At 45.6% G+C, this 23,681-nt stretch overlaps 3 protein-coding genes across 6 annotated transcripts; 1 reads left to right on the top strand and 2 right to left on the bottom strand.

Annotated features, from left to right (window-relative positions):
• The first annotated feature begins 4,543 nt into the window (after positions 1-4,543).
• Positions 4,544-10,330, top strand: ADIPOQ (adiponectin, C1Q and collagen domain containing). The gene is made up of 3 exons (XM_061378866.1): positions 4,544-4,688; positions 7,729-7,942; positions 8,331-10,330. The coding sequence occupies exons 2-3, from the start codon at positions 7,735-7,737 to the stop codon at positions 8,855-8,857; spliced, it is 735 nt and encodes a 244-aa protein (XP_061234850.1). The 5' UTR covers positions 4,544-4,688; positions 7,729-7,734; the 3' UTR covers positions 8,858-10,330.
• A 5,436-nt stretch (positions 10,331-15,766) lies between these two features.
• On the bottom strand, positions 15,767-18,081 carry COPS9 (COP9 signalosome subunit 9). The gene is made up of 3 exons (XM_061379357.1): positions 17,971-18,081; positions 17,786-17,858; positions 15,767-15,911 (listed from the first exon to the last, which is right to left on the bottom strand). The coding sequence occupies exons 1-3, from the start codon at positions 18,031-18,033 to the stop codon at positions 15,874-15,876; spliced, it is 174 nt and encodes a 57-aa protein (XP_061235341.1). The 5' UTR covers positions 18,034-18,081; the 3' UTR covers positions 15,767-15,873.
• A 1,398-nt stretch (positions 18,082-19,479) lies between these two features.
• On the bottom strand, positions 19,480-22,855 carry OTOS (otospiralin). 4 transcript variants are annotated; one of them, XM_061378861.1, is made up of 4 exons: positions 22,763-22,855; positions 22,364-22,472; positions 22,015-22,041; positions 19,480-19,847 (listed from the first exon to the last, which is right to left on the bottom strand). In XM_061378861.1, the coding sequence occupies exons 2-4, from the start codon at positions 22,413-22,415 to the stop codon at positions 19,663-19,665; spliced, it is 264 nt and encodes an 87-aa protein (XP_061234845.1). In that variant the 5' UTR covers positions 22,416-22,472; positions 22,763-22,855; the 3' UTR covers positions 19,480-19,662. The 4 variants fall into 4 exon arrangements, with proteins under 4 accessions (XP_061234845.1, XP_061234847.1, XP_061234848.1 ...); XM_061378863.1 differs by having other exon boundaries at positions 22,364-22,454; positions 22,763-22,849; XM_061378864.1 differs by having other exon boundaries at positions 22,364-22,442; positions 22,763-22,831.
• Positions 22,856-23,681: the final 826 nt, after the last annotated feature.

Here is a 23,681-nt window from a genome sequence, read left to right as displayed (position 1 = left end):
TTCAGGGGTCCCAGCATCTCATGACCCCTTGCTGCCTACACCATGCCCCAGAATGAAGCCACTTACCTGACACAGCCTCTGCCAAAGGGCTCAGGGTTACAGGGCTCCACATGCCTCCTGTCCTTTCCCATCAAACCCAGAGCAAATCCATCCTTCTGGTTTGTGCAGCTCCTCCAGACACCCCAACACTGTTGTCCCAGATCAAGAGCAGTGGGTGCAGGGCCTGAAAGAAGAGACATTTCCAGTGATGGGGTACTATGCCATTTCTGTTCCTCAGAAATGAAAAGTGATGAAAAATAGGGCAATCTGGGGGGCAAACACCCTTTAAAAAGTCAGGTGCTGCCATGGCTTGTCTAAGACACCTGGATGAAACCACCACCACCCTCCTGCTGCTCTTTAGAGCCATCCAAACAGTTGTGGCTGCCCCATCCCTGGCAGTGTTCAAGGCCAGCTTGGACGGGGCTTGGAGCAACCTGCTCTAGTGGAAGGTGTCCCTGCCTGTGGGAGGGGGTTGGAACTGGATGAGCTTTAAGGTCTTTCCCAACCCAAACCAGTCTGGGATTCTATGATTTAGGGGGACACTGCAAACCAGCCCCTCATCACCCCAGCTCAGCGGTGCTCAGCCAGGTTTCCCGAGGGCAGTTAGCACCATCTATTGTCCAAACCTCAGAGCGGAGGGCACTGGCTGATGGGGAATACAGAAATTCATGTGTGCGAAAGAAAGTGCTCTTCTCTGTGCCTGAATTATTCAGAAATGCTCCCCTAATAAATAATTTATCTACTTCATGAAGCCGCGTGTTCAACACTTCAGGGTGCTGGGTGTTTATCAGCTGCGAGCTCTCCTTCCTGTACTGAGGTCTTCATTTTAATGGGCAAGTAGAAACCTCACTAAACACCTCATTACTAGCTCAGCCCATGGAGCAAAGCTGGAGGGGAGAGCTGGGCAGAGGTACACTCTCAGGTGCCTCATTGGAAAGAGGTGATGGTAGCTTGAGAGTGAAATCTGGGCAGGATGTTTTGGCAGGGGTTGCTGCAGGCTCCACATACCAGATCACTGAGGTTGTTGTTCTGCTCCCTGCCTGACCTCTTCCCAGCACAGAATGAGCCCCAAAACAAGACCTTTAGCCTGTACTAAAAGCAACCCGTACCTAGCTCAGCTGTGAGCTGGTGTGAGAGCAAAGGGAAGCTGGATGGAATGTCCGTAACCCCACTACACAGATGGGTCCTTGGCTGTGTTTCCCTGCAGCACCCTGACCTTGCAGCTCAGAAATGAGCGCCCTGGGAACAGCGATGACATTAATAAAAGGAGCTTTGAGTAGTATTTACAGGGCCCTGTTCCCTGAACAAATGCATCTCAATGTCCTTTTCGGCATGAGAAACCCTGCTGTGCCAAGATCCCTTGCTGGGAGCCTGAGGCTGGGGAAGATTGTTTGTGATCATTAAGAAACACACACTGTTGCTCAAGCCTGGCAAGGAGCTGTTCTGCCCAAGCTGCCCATTGCAGGGAAGAGAAGAACCCATTTGTCTGTGTGAAACAGGCCAAGAAATCAGTAACTCTGCTGCTGAGAAGCAGGATGGATCCACCAAGCAAAGGCAGTGTGTCAGATGGGTCTCCTCATCCTTGCTGCTGGCTTTTGGTGGCCCCCAAATGCTGCCTTCAGCATCCCCGTTGTCACTCGTACTGATGGGGCTCTTACGCCCTCCACCATTCATCCCGTGCTACCATCGCATCTTCCTACCAGAGAAAGGGGCTGAGCACGCAGGACTAGGCTGATGCCTTCCATGCTGTCTGCGGGGAGAGAGCTCCTTTTGTCCGTTAACAATTAGCCACTAGAGGGAAGTACAATGCTATACAGGGAAGGGTTTGGATGAACAATGCATGGGATTACAGAGAATCACAGTTTGTGGCTAGGGTCCTTACTGATGCTGACAAACCTATCATGACTCTGCGATAAGGTCCTTGCTAAAGGCCATTTTGCTGCTTTTCCTTCGGAGTTGGCTCCCCATCACTCACCACTATCTTGTCCTCCCATGCAGGTGTCCATGGGGAAGTAGCACGGACAGGCATGGGCTCTGTCTGGCTGTAGGAGTGGACTAGGCTGTGCTGCACTGGGGAGTGAGCTGACTTCACTGGGGCTGCTGGCAATGCCCAGGGATAGAGCCAGCAGCACCCCTGGCATGGTGACCGTGGTTCCTCCACTGCACACAGCCCTGGGCAGCTCAAGAGCAGCACGTAACTGCCTGTCAACCAGCCTGCTAAATGGCATGCATAGTTTTTGCTGTTTTTAGCAAAGCAAGGAACGCGTGTTGTTTCTGGGACGTGCAGTATCCATGGCCAGTGGAAAGACAAGGGAAGGGCCAGGAATCCCAGAGGGACAGTGAGCCAGGGCAGGGAGGGGACAGCTCCTGGTGGAGGGGGCACAGCAGCCTTGAGAAAGGATGGGACAATCAGGGGACAAGGGTTCCCATGGGCTAGGCTCCACAGTGGTGCTGACCCCGCTGACGGAGGACATTGGTAGGCAGCTGGGTGCTCCTTCCCTGGCCCCCATGGCATGGATCCAGAGCAGCCACCGATCTCCTGAGGCAGCCATCCCCACCTCCCCATGGCCAAAGAAGCTTTTGACCCCTCAAATCTCACCAGCGGGGATCGTGACTCTGCTGGTGGAGCACAGCTGATAACAAGCCTCCTGCTCTGTTTTGTTCCTGTTTATAGATGGCTAAATATAACTTTCTGCTTATTTTGAATTCTTAGTGAAAGCTCCGATCCACATTCCATCACGTCGGGCTTGTGTTTTTCATATTTGCAGGCTTGCATCAGGCTCAGCACAAGGTTTGTAGCTGAGGTAGTTAGGCACAGGCAGCATGTCCCACACCACTGATACGGTCACTGCAGTGCAAAGAGGAGAAGGTGCTGCAGGACCTATGGACAGCAGCCAAAAAAGAGCCCCCACAGCCCCAATCAGAGCTGCTGCCTTCAAGCACTGATGGTCCTGACCACATTTGATGGCAGGTTTTGCTTGTCACCAGGCAGAACAAAGGACGCTTTACCTGTTTTCCTCACACACACCAGAAGTAACTCACTGGATTGTACAATATGTTCCTCTGCAGGAGTGAACAGGAGCCAGAACCAACACACAAACCAAGCGTGTAAGAACGTAACCACAAGCAAGTACATCAGGTGGTGTATCAGCTGGTTGTACTCCTAGAGATAAACTTCCACCCCTCTTTTGAGAGGGAGGGATAACATCTGGCCAGCTGTTTGATGGACCACTGAAAGACTGATAACTGTGGTATTTTCCTAACAACTGAATTGAAAGGCCATGAGGCAACTGCAGCACTACCTGTTAAACACATCAGGTCCAGCTCTAAATCCTGTCAGCCTCATGAATACCGCAATCATACATTTTGGGGTTCAAGCCAAGAGCTGGCAGGGATACCAGCCTTGTCTTGCTGATACACGGAACAGGCAGATGAAAACCTCTTGTCTCTACTGCAAAAAGAGTTCCTATCTCAGTTCCAAGATCCTGCTCCTCCATTCATCTCTCAGGAGACAAGGCTTCAATAGAAACATTGGCATCACACACACATAAGCACACACACGGCTTTAGCAAGCCACATTTATAAGAAAACAGCAGGTACAACTCGATCTCTGTCATATTTTTAGTCAACACTGCATGGAAAAGCCATCATCCAAAGCATAATCAGATGCTGGACTGCTTGACCAAACTAAGGCAGGTAGCAAGCAGACTTGGGGTTCCTCCCTTCTGCACCCTACTCCTTGGGACTTCAAGGTGTCCATATAGACATCGTTTTAGTCCTTTCAGGTAGCCAGCTCTTTATAATAACTCAGTATTCAGGATACAGTCCTGTTTCCCCTCTCCCAAAGACACCAGCTTCCCAACACCAGCTCCCCATACCCTGCTGCAACAACATGCACCACAATACATTTTCTTAGTGAGCCCAGGTTTGCCAAGGTCCTGCTTAGCTAACCTTGGAAACGACTTTGTCCTGACCTAAAGCTAAAACGTGGTGAGTTGGAAGCCATCTGTAGGGCTGAAATGACTCCGATGATTTACTATAGTGCTGGCATGCACTTGGCTGGCTTAAGACAAAGCCCTCTTCCCCAGCACTGCCCTTTCTCTCAGGCAGCTTTGCCCTTCTTTGGTGCAGCTGCAGCCTCCAGGCAGGAACAGCTCTTGCCATTAAAGGGAGAAGCTGAGGCTTCACACACAGTAATTCATCTACTAATACACTGATAAAAAACCCCTATGAGTATGTGAATACAAGGCTGAAGAGACACTTTCTCCATCAGCTGCTAACAACATTTCCCAGTTCACACAAAGTGGCAGCTTCTGCCCAGCCTGGGATGAGCAGGTCTTCACGTGGGCTTCTCCAGCAAACCATTGCTCCTTCAGGTCCCATCAAATTCCCAAACCCATCTTTTCCCCATTAAGGCTATCTTTGCAAGCTATCCCAGTGTGACCAGATTATATAAATGGTCCAAAACTTAAGTGATGGCCAAGAAAAATTAATGGGAAAACCCAACTTTTATGTCAGCATGCGCAATAGCAAATGGAAAATGCACTGTCTGAGCTGACAGCTCTCTGTGCCCTTAGGGATAGCGTTGTAGTAGCCAGGCTTCATTTCCAAAGAGACTGCAACAAGCCAACTAGGACTCAAAGCAGCTGGTAAGCATGACTTTTCTTTTAACCCCTTCTTACTAAATTCAGATTTTCTCTTCTTTTGGGATTGAATCAGACAAACACACTCCTCTGTTGGAATAAGTTTCCGTTCTTAGAGTTATTCTCAGAATAGCTAAAGAGTACTTTAAACCAAGAATAGCCCTTCTCCCTTACATTCGTACTCCTGGTTTTGGAAACACTATTTAGAGATCAAAACTCCTAAATCAAAAGCAGACAGGAACAACGGTGGAAAAACCATATGTCAATGTGAGCACTGCACTGGCACCTTATGATTCCACTCTTTCCTCAAAGACTCCTGGGAAGACTGGGTTTACCCCAAATCTCCCCGAGTCCTATCAGCTTCTTGCCAGAAATCTGCACTACCCAGATTTAAGGTGCAAGCCCCTTGGAATGTCAGCAAAGAGTGTGCTACAAGGGATTACAAAGGCAAAAGAAAAATCAGCATAAGCCAGACTCCTGAATGAAGAATATAGTGGAGTTGGAAAACAGGTGGATCTTCTGTTCTGTGTTTTGTGCAGAGAGGTGTGAGTTTGTGGGGTTTTTTAATATATAATTATGATTAATAATAATTATTAATATATTTAATAGTATAATTATTAATATAGTGTTATGTGAAATTTAACTTCTGATTTATGGTCTAAATCCCTATATTGCAATTATGAATGCATTGTCCTTATGGATAATACACTGATTTCTCCTTATATATGAATAAGCTTCATATAATACATGTGAGCTTTTAATATAGTGGCTGCCAAGGGAATAACAGAAAGCCACCAAGACTACTATTTCAACTTCACTTGTCTAAAAGGTATAATTGACACACAAATATAGTAGAATATTTCATGTTACACTGCTGATCATCAGACAGAAAGAAATGGAAAAGATAAAGTAAGGGGAGATCAACTGGAGATTAAACTCGGAGCTAACAGTCATAGGTTAAATCTTTCCCTTTGCAATACATCCGTATGGCAGAGAATAACTACATTTCTCAAAGAAGCAAGCCACCGGCATTTGAGTCAAGCTGTAGCAAATAGAATATTTCTACTTGCATATCAATAGAGTTTCCTTATGGGACAGGAGAAAGCTAGGTGCAGTGAAGAGTCACCCAGGGATGCTCTGAGACGGGCATTGCTTTGAGCCCTTCAGAGCAAGCTGGACAGGCATCTGCCAATAAAACTCCTTGCTTTGGGATGACTCAAATGTGCACCACTTCTGACCATAAAGGAGGGTTTTAATTTGCACCAGCAAAAGAGCTGGTTCTGGGGCACACGTTGCTAAAGTTTTGATATTTGCTTTCTAGGCAGCATATGAGAAAGTGGAACTAGAACAAACAAAATCACCAAGACACACAGATTCCTATTGAACACTAGCATGTGTTAACACAGCTAAGAGATTCCCAGGCAGCCTGTGCTGATTATGGATAGTGTATGCATGTTGCTGAGCGGGAGGGGACTCACATGGGGGGACAGGGACACCTCTGCTTCATGCCATGGCAAAGTGGCCATATCAGAGTGTGCCCATATATGCACACCCTCACCTGCCAAGCCAAGCCACTTTCAGGATTATAGGCATCCATTTCACTTGTCCACCCTGGTTTGTGGACAATTGCTACATCCCTTGTTGCAAAGGAGCATTTCGCTTCCAAAAGGGCAGAGGTAATGAATGGAAAAATAACCAAGAGAGAGAAATAAATCCCAAGAAAGACAAGGGATTCAAATGAAAACAGCTGCTTACTTCAACTGACCGATGCAAAGCAGCAGCCTCTGGCCAGCCTCCCCCCGGCTTTATATACTGAGCATGAGACATCATATGGAATGTCCCTTGGGTCCTCTGTGTTCAGCTGTCCCAGCTGTGTACGCCCCAGCTCCTTGTGCGCCCCCAGCCTGCTCACTGAAGGGGTGAGGAGCAGAAAAGGGCTTGGCTCTGTGTGATCACTGCTCAGCAGTAACTAAACCATCCCTGTGTGGTCAACACTGTTTCCAGCACAAATCCAAAACACAGTCCCGTACCAGCTGCTATGAAGAAAATTAACACTATCCCAGCCAAACCCAGCACATTTCTTTAGCTTCCTTTGATGAAATCATGCAAGAGCTAATGAGACATTATTTAAAGTATGACATTTAAATAGCTCACCCAGGAAAATCAACTCTGCAAAGGAATTGCTCTGAAATACAATTTTTCTTGGAAATTACAGAGCTAAGGGACTCTAATGGCCATGCTGTTACTCACCTTTCACTGCCTATTGTGCCCCTTAAAATCCTCATAACAGGCCGTTCCAGGGTATCATCTCTGCACTGGAGCAGTATCACACAATACTTTTAAATATCTGTTTCTTAAAAGCCAGACCCAAAGCCCACCAAGGTCCCATTGATTTCTGGGAGCAAAAGCCCTAGGCTGGCTGTAGGGCAGCGCCACCGACATGGTTCTTGGGAGTCGCACTGATTGCTCCAACTAGCGATGCAGCTGAAGAAAAACCTGACCCTACAGTGCTTAGACACTGCACAACTTGTCTTCAAGAATCACAGACTGGTTAGGTTTGGAAGGGACCTTAAAGCTCATCCAATTCCAACCCCTGCATGGGCAGAGACACCTTCTACTAAACCAGGTTGCTCAAAGCCCCATCCAACCTGGACTTGAACACTTCCAAGATGTGTAATCCCTGGAGGTGTAATCCTCTTCCCATAATCAAACAACATAATTTGTGGTACTTTGGCATCTTCTGTACTCAATCCCAAGATACAGCCATGCCCATGCAAAAAGCCCACGAGTTGCTGAGGGCAACTCTGGCATTTGCTTCTCTCCACACTGGATGTGCGCCCAGGTATCCCATCCTGGCTTGGCTTTTGAGCTCACCCCAGCGCTATGCTGGACACAGAGGAGTCCCTGGGGCAAGCAGAATTGCTTTCCTTTGGACATGTTGATTTAAACTTTAGTCTTCCTGCCTCTCAGTTATCAGGGTGGGGTTTTGTTTGCTGTTTTTCTCCCTATTAACCTTTAAAGCTAACGCAGTGCATGTCCACATCAGGAACCGATGATGAGGGGCTTCCTCCTTTGCTCGCTGCTGCTGCTGCTGGCCACCCATTGCCCAGAGGTGGCTGCCCAGGAAGGCGAGCCAGCACCCAAAAATCCATGTGCCAACTGGATGGGAGGAGCACCTGGCTACCCTGGCCACAACGGGCTCCCTGGCCGGGATGGGAAGGACGGAAAAGACGGGTTAAAGGGAGAGAAAGGAGAGGAAGGTTGGTAAGAAACATGGGGTACATCTGTGCTGGAGCCAAGGGGCAGGCCTAGCCCTGGCAGATCTCACACTGGGTCCATGCCTGATCTCTGATGGCTTTCGAATATCTTCAGGGATGGAGATTCTACAACCCAAGACAAAGAATTTGGTTGGTAGCTGTTTTTCCAGCTAATGATGGAAATCATTACACGCTGGAAATCAGACATGCTCTGCACACAGCCTGGAGGGGTTGAGTGGGCTTTCCACTCGCTGACTCAGCTCACATGGATGTTGAAGTCACTGCTGCTGTACCGATCCTCATGCTACACCTCCCTCTATGTTTTGGGCTGGTGAGTAGCAGCTGCTGGCACTGTGCTAACAGAATTCCCTGTTTCCACTCTGTCTCCCAGGTATGCAAGGTCCCAAAGGTGACCCAGGCGAAGCAGGAATCCCAGGGAAGGAAGGGCCACGAGGATTCCCTGGATACCCAGGGCAGAAGGGGGACAAGGGCGAAGGTGCCTTCATCTACCGCTCTGCCTTCAGTGTGGGGCTGACGGACCGAGCCCCCCACCCCAATGTCCCCATCCGCTTCACCAAGATCTACTACAATGAGCAGAAGCACTATGATGCCTCCACCGGCAAGTTCTTCTGCACCATCCCTGGCACATACTACTTCACCTACCACCTGACGGTCTACCTGACGGATGTCAAGGTCAGCCTCTACAAGAAGGACAGGGCCGTAATGTTCACCTACGACCAGTTCCAGAAGAACAACGTTGACCAAGCAAGCGGCTCCATCTTGCTCCACCTCAGCTCTGGGGATGAGGTCTGGCTTCAGGTGTACGGGGAAGGGGACAACAACGGCATCTACGCTGACAATGTCAACGATTCCACTTTCATGGGCTTCCTCTTGTACCCAGATATGGATGGCCGCTAAAGAAGGCGGTCCTGCTTGGGATAGGAAGAGGTGGCTTAACCCTGGACGGTGCCCTGGGGCACTGGTGCTATAGCTATACTGTATTTACCCAATAACTGCCTTTCATGGGGGCAACAGTTGCCAAGGGTGGACCAATAAGTGAGGTTAATGAGTCACTTTTGTGGGACCAAGAGCTTACTTCTACCTTGGGTCTTGCTGTCCTTGTGGAAAGCTGGGCCAAAAGTAACTCTCAAGATGGCCTAACCTCTTTTGAATTTAAAAATAAGAGAACAATCAATTACATTTAGATATCCCGTTTTAAATTTCCCTTTGTTAACCACTTAAATCCACTTAAAACAATGGTACATGTTTTAAATTGGAGTAGAATATGTGGAAGACTTCACACAAGCCGTCTCTGCTTTTGTTTTCAGCTGGAACATACGGCTCCTTTTTTACCATTGTAACTTGCTGTCCTATTAGGGCATTTGGTTTCCACCCATGGTTTGTTGTCTTCCTTCTTTAGCCCACATCCTTGAATATATTCAGGTTATTAACTTTCATTAATTTTAATCCTTTGATTTTCCTTCTATGTCTATCTTCTATTGTTACCTCTAATGTAGACAGCGTGCTTGTTCAGGGCAGGATCTTCTCTTTTGACTTATCTGAAAAGCCTTATGAATGCTGGTGAGGCCACAACCAAAAACAGCCCACTGACCGCATGCCTCTGGGGTCCTGAGGTGATGACAGACACTTTGCCTGCACAATTGTGATGCTCAGAAATGCCAGCTGCTCCCCTGCAAACACCTGATGTCTGATGGGGGAGCAGAAGGTGCCTCAAGGATCTTGGGCAGAGGGAACCTATGGGTGGAAGTGACCCTTCCCGAATCACCCACCACATGCCGGAAGCGACAGCACGAGTACTTGATCATCCCACAGGCCACCAACATGGAGCACATGAGCAGCATCACAGTTTCCATCTGCAAGCTGGCAGGATCCTGCTGCATCTCCCAGTCAGTTCTGACTGCATGCAGGCAGAAGTTGAGATCTAGAAACCAGGTTTTCTACTCTTCTTATGACATAAGTGTGCCATAAGCAGCGTTTTGCACACCAGCTGAGCAGAGCTTCACGTGATGTGCTCCAGTGGGCTCCTGGGATGAACACCCTAAGGACCTGCCCCAGCTCTCAGCAAGGTTACCTTAATGGAAGGAGAGTATTAAGGCTGGAACTAGCAGCAATCTCATCAGACTGCTCTCCAAGGAGCTTGCCTGGCTATTAGCTAAAAGAGGATTTGGTAGTTTCTCAGATACATCCAAAGAAGAGCACCATTAAGCTTCAGAACAAGCCAACACAGATCCGCGCTAATGTGTTATTACAAGCACAAAACAGCACTAAGCGCTTCAACTGAAATTACTTCCAAGAGCAGCACTTCACACTCCAATGAATTACTATATTACACATAACAACAACAATAAAAAACTCTCTCAATGAGAACAATCCCATGTTTTATTGTGTGTTATTGGGAAGTATTTGAAGAAAGGGATGTTCTCCTTACTTTATATTTTGTAGCAAGGTGGGGGCAGCCTGGGCTGGCACACACAGAGGGACAGCCCATTTTGCTTTCACAAAGCCCCCCACCCTCTAGCTTTCACCAAGGCTTCAGCATCTCATACCGTATTGCCTCCTTTATGGATAACATCAGCTCTTGTTTCCAGACCGTTTCCCCAGAACCACTATGCCTAAATCTACCTTGACTGACCAGGCAGAGAGAGGGACTCCACTGGCTCAGGAGCTAAAGAGACAGTCACTGCTCCAGCACAAAATCCCAGTTTAAGCCATCACCCACCCAGAAAACCACTCTGCACACCCCAAGAGCTACAATCAGCCACCCTTCCCTAGGGCAAATGCTCCCAGTGGAGGCTCATCCCATCAGCAAAGCAAGCACAGACATAGGGCAGGGCTGGCAGAAAAGCATCCTTCCCCTCTCAGCACACACCTCTGCCCCACTGAAGCCAGGGCCCCTCCGAGGCTGCAAGCCCCCAGGGAGTGCTCATAGCCCAGGAGCAACCCAGATACCTGCGTGTAGCATGGGTTTCCTATCTCTGCCTCCCTAGCTCTGCCATGCCAGGAGCGCAAGGGCAGCCTGATTGTGGTAACCCAAGAGCAGGGAGCTACAGGGCACCACACTTTCCTTGTGCTGCTTTTAGGGAGAGCTGCAAATAGGGTTTGAGAGCGTAATGAGGTCCTGGAGGATGAGCTCAGATGAGTTCCTAATGAATCCAGCCTTTTTCCATTACCGAGTGGCTATGTTTTTACCCTCCCTCTGTGCTCCATAAACCTGCTTGGTGGGAAAACACGGCCAAACAGGCACATATCCTAATTGATAGGCTGATCCTAATTGCGCCTCAACACCAGGTAATCACTTGTGCCAGTAATTAACTGGAATACAAATAGCAGTTGCACTAATAGCAGTGCACTAAACCATGAAGAACTACAAGAATGAGATAATTGCTTGCAAGACTTGTACTTATTTGTGAAGTATAAACTCACTAGAGGCTTGTCAGTATGGAAGGAGGCAAAAGGGTTAAGTCCTGTACTTAGCTCATCAGCCACTGTAGTTCCATAGTGGAAATACAATCAGATTGAAAGTTCACCCTTTGAAATACTCTGGAGGAAACTAACACCGAGCAAGGATGGGAGCAAGGCTGCCACTTGTTTTTATGATGTTTGTGCTATGTACAGGTACATGATGAAAACACTCATTCTGCCATGGGATTTTAGATCAGCAAACCCACCCACAAATCCTCCTTAATCATGGCAGGAGACCAGCCCAGTGTAATGCCATTGCTCTTTGAGGACAGTTGCGTGACTTCCTTACATGCAGGCGCAGTTTGTTACTCTCCAGCCAATCCAAGGGGAAGGAAAGGTTTATTCCACTAAATAAAAACATCATTAAACATCAACACCTATCTCTTACTGTGTGGCAGGATTTCCACCCACAAGACAATCTGTGGGATCCCACCCACAAAGCCGGACAGCTTTATGGAAAGGCATCAGGGAGGCACAAGCAGGAGATCCAGTTGAAGCCCTCCTCTAAATCCCTTTCAGGGAAGGTCAGGAGTTAGAGCTGATTGGAGATTCCTATACACAAACTGATTTTCCCATAAATAAGAAGTATTCACCAGAAGCCCCTATTTACCAGCTTTAAAAGACACTGCTCCTCTCTCCTGCTCTGAACTACTGTAGTAGCTTGAGGAAAAGGTTACAGTTTGGGTCAGGATTCTGACCCCACTGCTTGGCAAAGACCACCTGGAGCAACTAGAAAAGGCAAACTAAATAAATCAATCTAGAAATAAAAACATGGAAGCAAATTCTTGTGCCAAAGCCACCCCTGCTGCTAAGGACTGACTTGCATTGTGCAAGTGCTTTCCCAAGAACCCTGATGTGATGCTCACATTCCAGCCCCATCACTGACAGGGGGACTTGCAGAGAACAGGGCTGCACTGTCATCTGCCCAGCGTGTTTCCATGTGCTGAACAACTGCACATTGAGAGCAGGAAGATGCCTGCCAGCTTCCCAACACCCTGGGGAAGCAGGAAGAACTTGATTTAGTAATCAAAATAAATTCCTTCTTTCTTGAGAAAAAGACCTTCCACTTCAATTATTGAAGTTAAATATTAAAAGCAAAACCTTTTAATTCCCTGAGAGTTAACTAAGAAAAACCCCCAACCAAGCAAGCAAGCAAAACCCATTACTGCTACACTAGGTCTGAGCTTGCCTGTTCTGGCTCACAGGAAGAGCAGCAGAGCACTGCATTCTAACCTGGCAACCATCTCAGAAGAGGCACTGCAGAAATACTGTACAGATGACAGCCAGCTTCCTTTAGCGTGGCAGCTTTCTCTCCTCCACAATGACTTGATTATTCTCAGCTCAAAATAGCCTACACATTCTTAATTTCTAAGAATATACCATGACAGCTAAGAGCTTCCTGCAAAGAATGGGCCTCATGAGTATTGAAGAGAACAGGCTGACATTTAAGTGTTTTGAAGCTATTCCTTTTCATCTGTGCTGCACAACTGGCTGCATCCCTTCTGAAGCACTGTAGCACTTGGAACCTCATCCTGCCAAGACTCAGGCAGGCGTTGGGCTTTATACATTCATAACACTAAGCTTAGAACCTCCATCATCTATTCAGACTAGAATCTTTATTTCGACATTGAAATAGTGAGCAGTACCCAGCAGCTTATGAAGTAATATACCCAAATCCAAGTGGGTGCAAAATGCTACTAGAACAGGCTCTTTCTTTCACTCGGGAACACCTATTATGAGTCAAACCACACAGAAGGTACTGGAATCAAAGCTCAATAAATGAAATGGCCAAGGCAGCTAAATAGCCTTTAAATCAATTCTTATCAGAGATGCTGTCACTTGTGACTGTTTTCTGACAACGGGCTGATTGCCCACAGATTGATTAGACTGAAAGGCTTGACAAATAACACACAAGCAAGGTGAAGCTGAAGGTCATTTGGTTCTTTGTAGAAGCATTTCTATATCAGCACCATCCCAAAAGGGACCCAAATTACAGTTCCTGAAGAAGTTTTCAGACATACACAACTCTCCTTACAAAGATGAGGCTATACACACACTCCTCATCTAGTCACACTACGAAGGGTAGAGCTTTATACTTCAGACAGCTACAACAAACCAACCTTTGGTACCACCCAGCCCTGAAGAATGCTCCTTTCATTTCACTTCATCCTGACAGTACTAACCCAGACCAGGTATCAGATTTAAGTGCAAGCTTAATTAGCAAGTTAACAGCTAGGAACTAACACCAAAGAACCACCTAGGACTCACAGCAGCTACAAATGAGAGTGGCATCGGCTGCACACCAAGGCAGGTAATGAAATTCAGCCTCCTCATATGGAATTTTACCAACACAAACACTTTTACATACCACATAGAGTGAATTTCTTCCCTATAGGAAGGCATGCCATATTTCTCAGGTGCCAGCAGCACTAGTTGTGCTGCTTTTAAACATGAAAGCTTCACAAAAAAGGTGTTAGCTGTACCTACCCTGCCTGGGTAGGTCAGGATGAAAACTCAAGAGAGTTTTCGGCTGTATTGGACTATGCACATTATTTGCTCTGTACCCAGTTTCATCAAGAAAGGTTCCATGTTTTGATCAAGCAAGATGACATTACAAAACTAGAACTATTTGCCATTAGCACCTTCAAACCAAAGCTTCACAGGTTTTGGATATCTCCAAAAAGAGAACACCATTCATGCCAAAGAACAACCTGTTCAAGATGGATTTGTATCACAGAATATACCTCCTGCTGTCAGCAAACTTAAGGTTCACATTTCTTACAACTTAAGGGAGGCAAATGAAAAACAAAGAAGTTTGTACAAAACGTGAGCAGGAAGCATGCCAAAACCAAGATGACCATCTTGAGTAATCTGGGCATCAGCAAAAAAATAAGTGCCTAAAAGAATGAAGGGGGAAGAGTTACTTCTAAAATCTATTTCACCCTTTGCACCTGCCCAGAATGCAGCCTTCATTTACTAGCAGCAGCTCATCGCTCAAAATCCAGTTTGGAGAAAGCACAGCACCAAAGTTACTAACGGTCCAAACGCAGTTGGTACCACTCAGGCAAAACGTTCACATTGATCTCAATGAGGAAAGCTTGAAACTTCTTTAAACAAAGCAAGGCCTGAAAAGAAAAAGGGGACAGGCTCAGCAAGACTGCTCCTGAAGGAACAGATTTTAATGTCAGACACTATGTAAAGTAAATGTCAGGATGCTGACTTAATGTACATTGCATGATGAAACAGGATGTTGAGAAAGCCACAGGAACACAGTAAGTGTTCCTAAGTCCTACTGTTTTTATTGTGCTTCCATTTTTAAGCTCAGAGGCATACTGACTGTTAAGCACACTTGATGCTACATTTAAGATTTCCTTTTTGTAAGGCAAACGCATGAAAAAAACCCAGCCAAACATGTGGAACAAATATGAGAGGAAAGGGTCTCTCATTCCAGGTGAAATTCAAGTAGTGTGAAGTCTTTAAAGACCAGTCTCAGCATTTTTTGTTATCAATTTATGGAACACAAACGACACTCAAAATTAGACAGGATTAAACTCTTGACTCTGAAATAATATACTAAAAACTCGCCTCTTCCTTTCTATATGAGATTCAATTTGGTCACTGCAGGATGCAAAATCAAACATTTGTAGAAGTGTTCTGAAAAACTTGTGTCAAAATCTGAGCTGGTACCTTACAGACTGATTCATATACACTGTACCTCTAAGTATGAATAGTTACATTACCTGCTGCCCAAGAATCCTGAAATGATTTTCCTTCTATAGAATACAATTCCAAGAATTAAATTACATATTTAAACCCAAGCATTTTCATGGCCAAGGGCCAGAACATTTCTCTGCTTAAAATATCAAGGTAAACACCAGTAATTTTACTCATGTGCTTCCCAAATTTAAGTACTGAGGGTAGCTGAGCATCCATCTCCAAACAGAAGGCAATGCACACTTAATGTGACTTAAAAAGGAGTCAGACTACTGAGAACAAGCAACTGCCATAGCCCTAGTCCTGTACCATGGGACGAACAAAACTCTTCAAGGCACAAATATCCCCTGCTGTGTACCTTTATACAATTTCCAAAAGCAACAGTGAATGATTTAATAAAACAAAAGAACCATTCTCCAAGGGAGCTCAGAACACAGCAGTATCTACTTTCAAAGTATAGGCCAGAGAGAGGGGTCGTTTTTTTTTAGTATTTTATTGAATAAGCACATCAGCAAGTAAAAGGTTAAGAAAAATCTACACAGCTTCCTAGAAATAACAGCCTACAAATCCCCCCTTAGTTTTCTTTAACCATCTGGTTTTCATATTTCTCGAGCAGCTTAGCCAGGTTCCCCCCCCCCATGATTTTCCCATTCTAATTATTTTAATAAATAATGGACACCACAGGCGATCCTAGGGAAAAATCCACGTCTCAACACTGCATAGCTGGACAACTAAGTTCACTGGATGTCATCATCATCAAAGAGATCTTCAAAATCTAGTCAGAAAAATAAGATGAGGTAAAATTAACCTTAGAAGTCTCAACTGTTACACAAACACATACTCAAGTACAGTTCATTATTTGGTTTAAAGACAGAAATTAAAAAGGTGAATTAGGTAAATGAGATTTATTGCACCATCAGTTATTATAAATAAGTAACATAAGGGTGGGAAGAGACAGAAGAAAGATAGGCATGCACATATATATGTTCTCCATCACAGACAAATTAGCTTCACTTGTACAATGCAAGCATTGCGATTAAATTCACAGAAGCAAAATAAAGCTTCAAAAGAGGAGCTTTCATAAACACATTATGCAGCCATCGCATTCAGAGGGGATCAAGCATGATTCCCTGACTCCAGAACTAAGGAAGTACAGGCTTTATGCATGCAGCAAGTCTCAAATGAGACACTCATGCAGAATTATTCCTTTAGGTCACAGCATCCAGGCTCCCACTTAGGAGTTGTTTTGAGGTTGACGCTCACATTTCTGATTTGCTATAAAAATCATTTCCTTAAAAAGCATCTCATTGCTGTGAAGGTGTGAATAACATTTGTCTGTCAGAGCTCATCTCAGACTGGTGACATGTGGCCGGCTAGGCACAACTGTTGTAGTCATCTTTGGGAAGTACTCATTAACTACTCTGCTTTATATCTTCTTTGTATACCGAGTACAAACTAACAACATAACTGAAATCAAGTGTTTTTTTCTTACAGAAAGCAGCAAACAGTGCCATACAATAAACTGAGGATCAAACCCCATTTAGAAGAGCCCTAAGCTACCATAAGAATATAATGCCACAGCCTGATGGCAGAACTTCATGGAACTACCTACTCCTGAATATGCTGCCTCCAGCAAAGACCTAAGTCCCTTAAAATTATTCAAAGGTATATTAATGCTGAACTTCCCTTTTCATCTGTATTCCAAGTCTTGAGCAACATGAGAAACCTAACTGATTTCAGAATACGTTTGTGGCATCAACACCACCACAGTCATCAGATTTTCTAAGATGACTGAAATACACTGTTGAAATGTTTAAACATACTTCTTCAGATGTATTAAGAAAACACCTTAGTAACTCAGTGTAAGATGCTGTATATTCTATCCTCACATGGTCAGATACATCACTCTTCTCTCTAAAAGCACCTGTATATGCACATATGCTTACAGTTAACTTACAAATGCAGAAAGCATACAAATCCAAAAGTTTTAGTCTGCTTTGGATACATATGCATGCATACCTTCAGCAATCTGAGAATTTTCTATAAAGTTGTAACACCCAGAGACAAAGCTCAGCCCACATTTTAACAAGCATTTACACTGTTTAATAGAAACTATTAGATATAAGAAAGAAATTCTTCCTTGTGAGGGTGGTGAGGCTCTGGCACAGGGTGCCCAGAGAAGCTGTGGCTGCCCCATCCCTGGCAGTGTTCAAGGCCAGGTTGGAAGGGGATTGGAGCAACCTGCTCTAGTGGAAGGTGACCCTGCCCGTGGCAGGGGGTTGGAACTGGATGAGCTTTAAGGTCCCTTCCAACCCAAACCAGTCTATCAGTCTATGCAAAGAGAACAAGGCATTGTTCGTTGTAGTAACTAACGTGCTAAATGGCCTAAACTTCCAGGAGACGAGAAACACGCATTGTATTACCCCCACCCACATCACCTACCACTGAAACTGATGACAGTACTCACTAGAAGCGTGGTTAGAGACCTTCAGCGACTACAAAAGACACAGGATTAGGAGACACCCAGCGAGGTTTGCTGCTATCACCTTCACTTTCCGCACCCGTTACCAGGCAGGCCCAAAGCATTACCAGCCGGGCAAGCTCCGCGGTGCCCCACTATTCCCCACCCCGGGGTGCAGCAGCGCTTACCGTTAAAGAAGTCGGCGTGCACGGCTTTCTCGTTGGCGGCCAGGTCCATCAGCAGCCCGGTGCTTCCCCCTGCCTGGGAAACAGGCGCTGAAGAGCAGAACCCCACCAACACCCGCTCCTAACCGGCGGCCCCACCACTTGCCCCCTCGCACGCAGCCCCGGCAGCTCCCCTCCCATGACCTCACCTCATCGAGGTCCACGTAAGGACCGGCCCCCTCAGGGAACATCTCGTCCACAGCCGGTTTCATGACAGCACCCCAACACACTCCCGGCCGCCCTGCCGCTTCCGGCCGCGCACCGCCTACTTCCGCTTTAAGCCGGCCAGCGGAGCGCCGCTCTGTACCGCTGGAGGTCTCGCGTTTCTCTGGTAACCCGGGGGGCGGGCCCCGCCGTTGCCATGGCGAGGAGGGCGGGGGCAGCATGATACCGAAGCCTGACGGTACCCAAGCCCGAGGTGAGGAGAATCATAGAACCACAGGCTGGTTTAGGTTGGAAGGGACCTTAAAGCTCATCCAGTTCCAAGCCCCTGCCACAGGCAGGGACACCTTCCACTACAACAGGTTGCTCCAAGCCCCTGTGGCCTTGAACACTGCCAGGGATGGGGCAGCCACAGCTTCTCTGGGCACCCTGTGCCAGCGCCTCAGCAACCTCACAGGGAAGAACTTATTCCTTAGAACTAACCTAAATGTCCCCTGTTTAAGTTTTAACCCATTACCCCTTGTCCTATCACTAAAGTCCCTAATGAAGAGCTCCTCCCCAGCATCCCTGGATGCCCCCTTCAGATGCTGGAAGGCTGCTATGAGGTCTCCACACAGCCTCCTCTTCTCCAGGCTGAACAGTCCCAACTTTCTCAACCTATCTTCATACAGGAGGTGCTCCAGTCCCTGATCATCCTCGTGGTTTCCTCTGGACTCACTTCAACAGCTCCATGTTCCTCTTGTGCTGTTGCCACAGAGCTGGACACAGGACTGCAGGGGGGGTATCGCCAGAGCAGAGTAAAGGAGGAGAATCCCCTCCATCCACCTCCTGGTCATGCTGAAATGGTGTTGAGCTAGCCAGGGAGCTGCTAAAAGGACACCAATGATGCTGGATTTGCAGCAGGAAGATCAAAACTTATCCCAGGAGAAACTATGTAAATATCTGTCAAAGTTCAGGAGAACTGCCTTGTTTTCAGTAGATAATGACTGAATGAACAAAGCATGAAGGGCCCAGAGGAGGAGAACATTCTGATCAAGAACATTGATCTTATTAGCAAGAAGTTGGCAGTAAAACTGAACTTTAAGGTAACCTGGAGAGGACTGCCTTCATTATAATACTAAAAATCACACCCCCTTTGGATAAGAGAGCCTTCCTTATGGAACACATGCAGTAAAATAAGCCCAATACTGTGTCTTTAAACAGAGAATGTAAGAGCCAATGATTGTAGATTACAGAAGCCAGCATCGGATGTGCTTGATTTGTGAAAATGCACCACTGAGCAACCTATACAGAATAGATAATGTCTCCTTCTAAACAGACTTAGTGTGTTTTGAGAGTTCTCTTTCAAACAGGCAACACCATTACACTGCAATGGGTGTGGCTGTGAATTACACTGGTGGTCCTTCCAGCCACCAAACTCATTGGGCTGGTGTTTAAGTACTATATGCAGAGAGAGCAGTGAGCCTTACGTGTAAAAAACCACCCAAAACCACACAACCGAATCAACGGGTTTATTGATTTAGCTCAAAAGCACAGACTGTGAGAAAGAAAAGGTTAATTTAAAGCATGACATGCGATGAGTGAGTGCTGTGAGTATTAACAAGTGGCTGAGGGATGCTTTTGCAGGCAGCTGTGCATTCACTTAATCATCTTGGCACCAGCTTTAGCAAAAAAAGCAGCTAGTGCTCATGGTTGGGCACATGGTAGCCAAGGTGACTCCCAAAAGGGAACTGGGAAAAGAAGGCTCTGGCCATTTCTTCAATCCTGTTGTAGGCTCCTAGGTTCCGGAAATACTCCACGTAGGACCAGAAATCACTGGATGAGAAGGGCCAGTACAGCAAGGCTACGGATTCCTGGTAGGGATCTTAGAGAACAATAAAAAGCACTGCAGATTAGTGTAATACAAAGTATTTTCGTTGAAAGCTTGGGGGCTGGGAGCCAACATGGTTTGGGATTGTGGGTTCCCTTGGGGCCTGTAGGTTCCTTGTATGCTCCTCTAGCAGGAGAAAAGAGAGCAGAGCCATTGACCTGCTCTCTGCTCTGGTTGCACCAGGAATGACAGGGTGGGACAAGATGGAGAGCAGGGATAAAGGGCACCATCTGCATTTGGGGCAATTGAAGACTTGATGAAGCTGCTTGAATTTCTAGAGGGCTGCTGGTTATTTAAAAGCAAGGAGCAATTGCGAATGAAAGCCATTTTTCCTCATTCCATGCCGTTTTCTCTGCCTAACATAAAAATATAAGGAATAAGGCACCATCACATACACTGTGCCCCTACAAGCACCTGCTCTACCTGCAAGTTCCTAGAGCCACAGGAAACGGCCGTGCAGTTGCTCCCCTGCCATCCCTGTACAAAGGCAGCTTGGCTGAGTACAGCACAAGCTGGGGGTGCAGGATCCTCCCCAGGCTCCCAGGGACTAGGTCCATGCTGGCCTGACATTGCAGAGTTGTGCCTCTTCTCAGCAGGCCATACGAAATGGGCTAAGGAAATGGAGAGGAAAGGCATTGCTACTGGGAAGACAACTGCTGCCTTTGTGCCTGTTTCAGGAAATGGGAAATACTCATTGAAACAAGATTTCAAATTCAGCAGGAAAACAAAATCCATTCTGAAGCTGCAGGTGCAACTGCTCTTCAGCCCAAACACAGAGGCATATGTAAAAAGTAACCACTAGCTGAGACCAACATAGCTACCAATGTCTCTGTGCAGCAAAGCTAAACCCAGTATTCTGATTTGATTTAAAGCCCATATAAATAAACAGGAGGCATTCCACTCACCAGGCTCAGCTTGGGACCAGGATCTTTAGTGGGAATTAAGGGCCTTCAGCAATCTTATTGTCAGACCTTAATTTTATGGAGTGAAGTTTGCAGCATACAGGCACAGATGGAATGTAACAGATCAAATGAACCAGCCAAATACTGTCTGCAGAGGAGAATTCAGTATTTATATCGGCTGACCTTATATTCACTTTGCAGTCAGCGGCTTGGCCCAGTGTGAAAGAAAGCCATAATTTTTGGTAATGAGAGCAACAGGATGCTGCCTGTTCAAGGTTTTATTTTTAGATTGACACAAACTCTCCTTCCTGAGAGGTTGCTGCAGAAATATTTGCTGTGCACAAATGTTATAGCACCCTTAAACTTGTGAGAACATAGATGATGCATTCAGAAAGTTCATAGAGAGATAGAGCATACGGTATAACGTTTTGAATTCAAAGTAATCACATTAGCCCTTATTTCATATGTATGTATTTCTACTTTCAATATCTGTTATCATACTGTCTCTGCAAGTTTGTATCTCTGCACTTGGGATGCTGCTGGCTATCCTGCTGGTAACTGAGATGAACACCAGCAATAGCAGTACCTGGTTATTACAGATACTTCTGTGTAACTCCTTTATCATAAAGAATTCTGTCTAAAAACACCAGAGAGAGGTGAACTGCCATAATTATCAGAAAGCCAGTGTAAACATCATTAGGATGCTGAGCATTTTTGTAATCAAAGGCAAACAGTAATACAATGGATTAATCATACAAAGTGGCACGAACCACAGGGCAGCTGTGCTAAGGGATTTAGTCCAACATTTCTTTAATTGGATTTGTGGCAATTTCTAGATCTTAAGCTTTTTGTGGTAGAAGTCAGTATTTCTTGCCAATGAACAGACAAGTTTACAGTACTACTGTTCAGGATAAACAAAAATCTCAGATTTCCAATACGTTTATATGTCTGGTACTTTCCAGTTGTGTTTTTGTATGGTAGAATTAATGAGCTGACCATAACCCATATTTGTTTTTAGGACTGTAAGTATATTAGGTCTAATATTAGGCATTAATACTTCAGGTTTTTCATAAGTTTTAAAGACATTTCTAAGAATACACTCTTCTTTCTCCACCAGAACTGGATGAAAGCACTCCCACAGCCCACTGAGGTTAGTAAAGTTCCTGTCAAAATTGCTGCTGGGGATCAGGTCTGGGAGTTACAAATGACTCTCATAATTGTTAGTGATGCAAAGGAAGGAATAACACATTAAGAATTACCATCTCCATTCTGGATTGACCGGGCATCTGTAAATAAAGAGGAGACCATCAGTACCAGCTCCTGCACAGAAGGACTTGGTGTAAATAAAAGCTTTGCTGCATAGCCAGAAGCTCACAGGTTCTCCAATGAACCCTCTGTATAACCAAACTTGTTTCCTCAACAGCTGAATAATGAACTCCCCCTTTGCAGTCATTTAGTGCTACAAACCGAATACTCTTAACTAACCGCCAGAGCAGTTGAGATTTATACACAAGCTCTATCTGATACTAAACAGAAGATCCTGTATTAGTAACAACATTTCTGTCTACTTGAAAAAGTTAATGAGAATGAATTCAGCAATAATCTTACCTGTGAGCATGCTCATCAGCATACAGAAGAGAAATAAGCCCATAAATGTCATCTTCTCTGCAAGATATTACTTGTGTTTCTGAAAAATAATCTGAACACTTGAGGATTACTACAAGAGATTAAGAATTATGCAAAGTCTATTATTTCTTCTTTAATTAGAAGAATATGTTCCAAACTTGATCCTAAGTATTAATTAAGGCATAACAAGATCCAATTACAATTCCTTGCTGTTTCTGAACTGCAAAGCAGAGTATTAAAAGAACCATAGTCCTGAAGCATGTACTGGTATTTTATTATTAGGTGGTATAAATCAAAAAGGCTTCTCTGAATTGAAATGAAATTAAGTGTATTTGGAAATGTTTTATTTTGTGGTTAATCCAATTTCACTCTAGAAGTTACCTCTCTCTTTTCCCCTTCCTTCTTCTTGCAGTAGTAACTGACTGTAGCTCCAAGTCAGCTACAAACTCCAAAAGCATTTCAATTGCTGTTAAATAGCAGCACTGTTTAAAGGAGGGTGGGGGGAAAGGAGAGAAACGTCACCAAATTGCTACACCAATCTGATGTTGTCTCCTTCAGGTAGAGGGATTTTAACTGCTCGCATTTGCGTTGTATTTCAGCACTGTCCCTGGGAGAGAGAGTGGACAGTTTCTGAGAGGAAATCAGAATCAACTTTGGCGATAATACTTTTGTGTTTTGAAGACAGAGGGAGAACATGCAGAAGCAATTTCAGTTATTATTACCTTTGCTGACCTCCTGCTTGTATTTCTTTCTACCTCTCTAGAAAAAATAGATTTTAAGAAATGTTATTTGAGCAAATTGCTAAGAGGTTATTGAGTTCCCTCTCCAGCTGAGTCACAAAACCCTCACACACTTGACACTGATTTGTTTTTACTTGGGATCCTTAAAACATAGATCTTCAAGTGTACATAGGCACCAAGTGCCCACTGAAATCAACTGGCTTACATTAAGCAAAGCAGTAGGTCCCCAGTAACCACAGCCATGCTGGTGGTGCAGGCACTGCAGCCTTCAAAGAGGGTGCATTGAAATGCATTTTCACATTATACTGATTTCCTGGAAGGATTCCTCTCCCAGTACCAAGGGGGTGCTTCGGGTTCAGATCTGTGCTGGTTGCTGAATGCATCCAGCACTCTGAGAGGCCTGGAGGGGAGACACTGGAGAATATTCAATTGCTGTGTACATCTTGATTGGCTTTCTTTCAGCACAAACCTGATCGCAGCAGGTGTGGTCAGGGACTAAGGTGCAGCACAAGGTGCTCTGCAACTCATGGGGACATGACAGATTTGCATGCTCCTAGAAG

This window comes from Neopsephotus bourkii, unplaced genomic scaffold, assembly GCF_033783945.1.
Source record: "Neopsephotus bourkii isolate Nb327-2 ecotype Australia unplaced genomic scaffold, CSIRO-AGI_Nbou_v1 NB_1768, whole genome shotgun sequence".
NCBI lineage: Eukaryota > Metazoa > Chordata > Aves > Psittaciformes > Psittacidae > Neopsephotus > Neopsephotus bourkii.
This window is presented reverse-complemented; position numbering and strand designations above follow the sequence as displayed.

Coding starts and splice junctions, on each gene's coding strand:
- COPS9 (XM_061379357.1), bottom strand. CDS start 18,033: ATGAAACCGGCTGTGGACGAGATGTTCCCTGAGGGGGCCGGTCCTTAC. Junction 17,859..17,970: donor CTTACGTGGACCTCGATGAG/GTGAGGTCATGG, acceptor CCTGTTTCCCAG/GCAGGGGGAAGCACCGGGCT. Junction 15,912..17,785: donor GCACGCCGACTTCTTTAACG/GTAAGCGCTGCT, acceptor TTTTCTGACTAG/ATTTTGAAGATCTCTTTGAT.
- OTOS (XM_061378861.1), bottom strand. CDS start 22,415: ATGACATTTATGGGCTTATTTCTCTTCTGTATGCTGATGAGCATGCTC. Junction 22,042..22,363: donor GCTGATGAGCATGCTCACAG/GTAAGATTATTG, acceptor CTTTATTTACAG/ATGCCCGGTCAATCCAGAAT. Junction 19,848..22,014: donor GTCAATCCAGAATGGAGATG/GTAATTCTTAAT, acceptor TTGTTCTCTAAG/ATCCCTACCAGGAATCCGTA.
- ADIPOQ (XM_061378866.1), top strand. CDS start 7,735: ATGATGAGGGGCTTCCTCCTTTGCTCGCTGCTGCTGCTGCTGGCCACC. Junction 7,943..8,330: donor GGGAGAGAAAGGAGAGGAAG/GTTGGTAAGAAA, acceptor TCTGTCTCCCAG/GTATGCAAGGTCCCAAAGGT.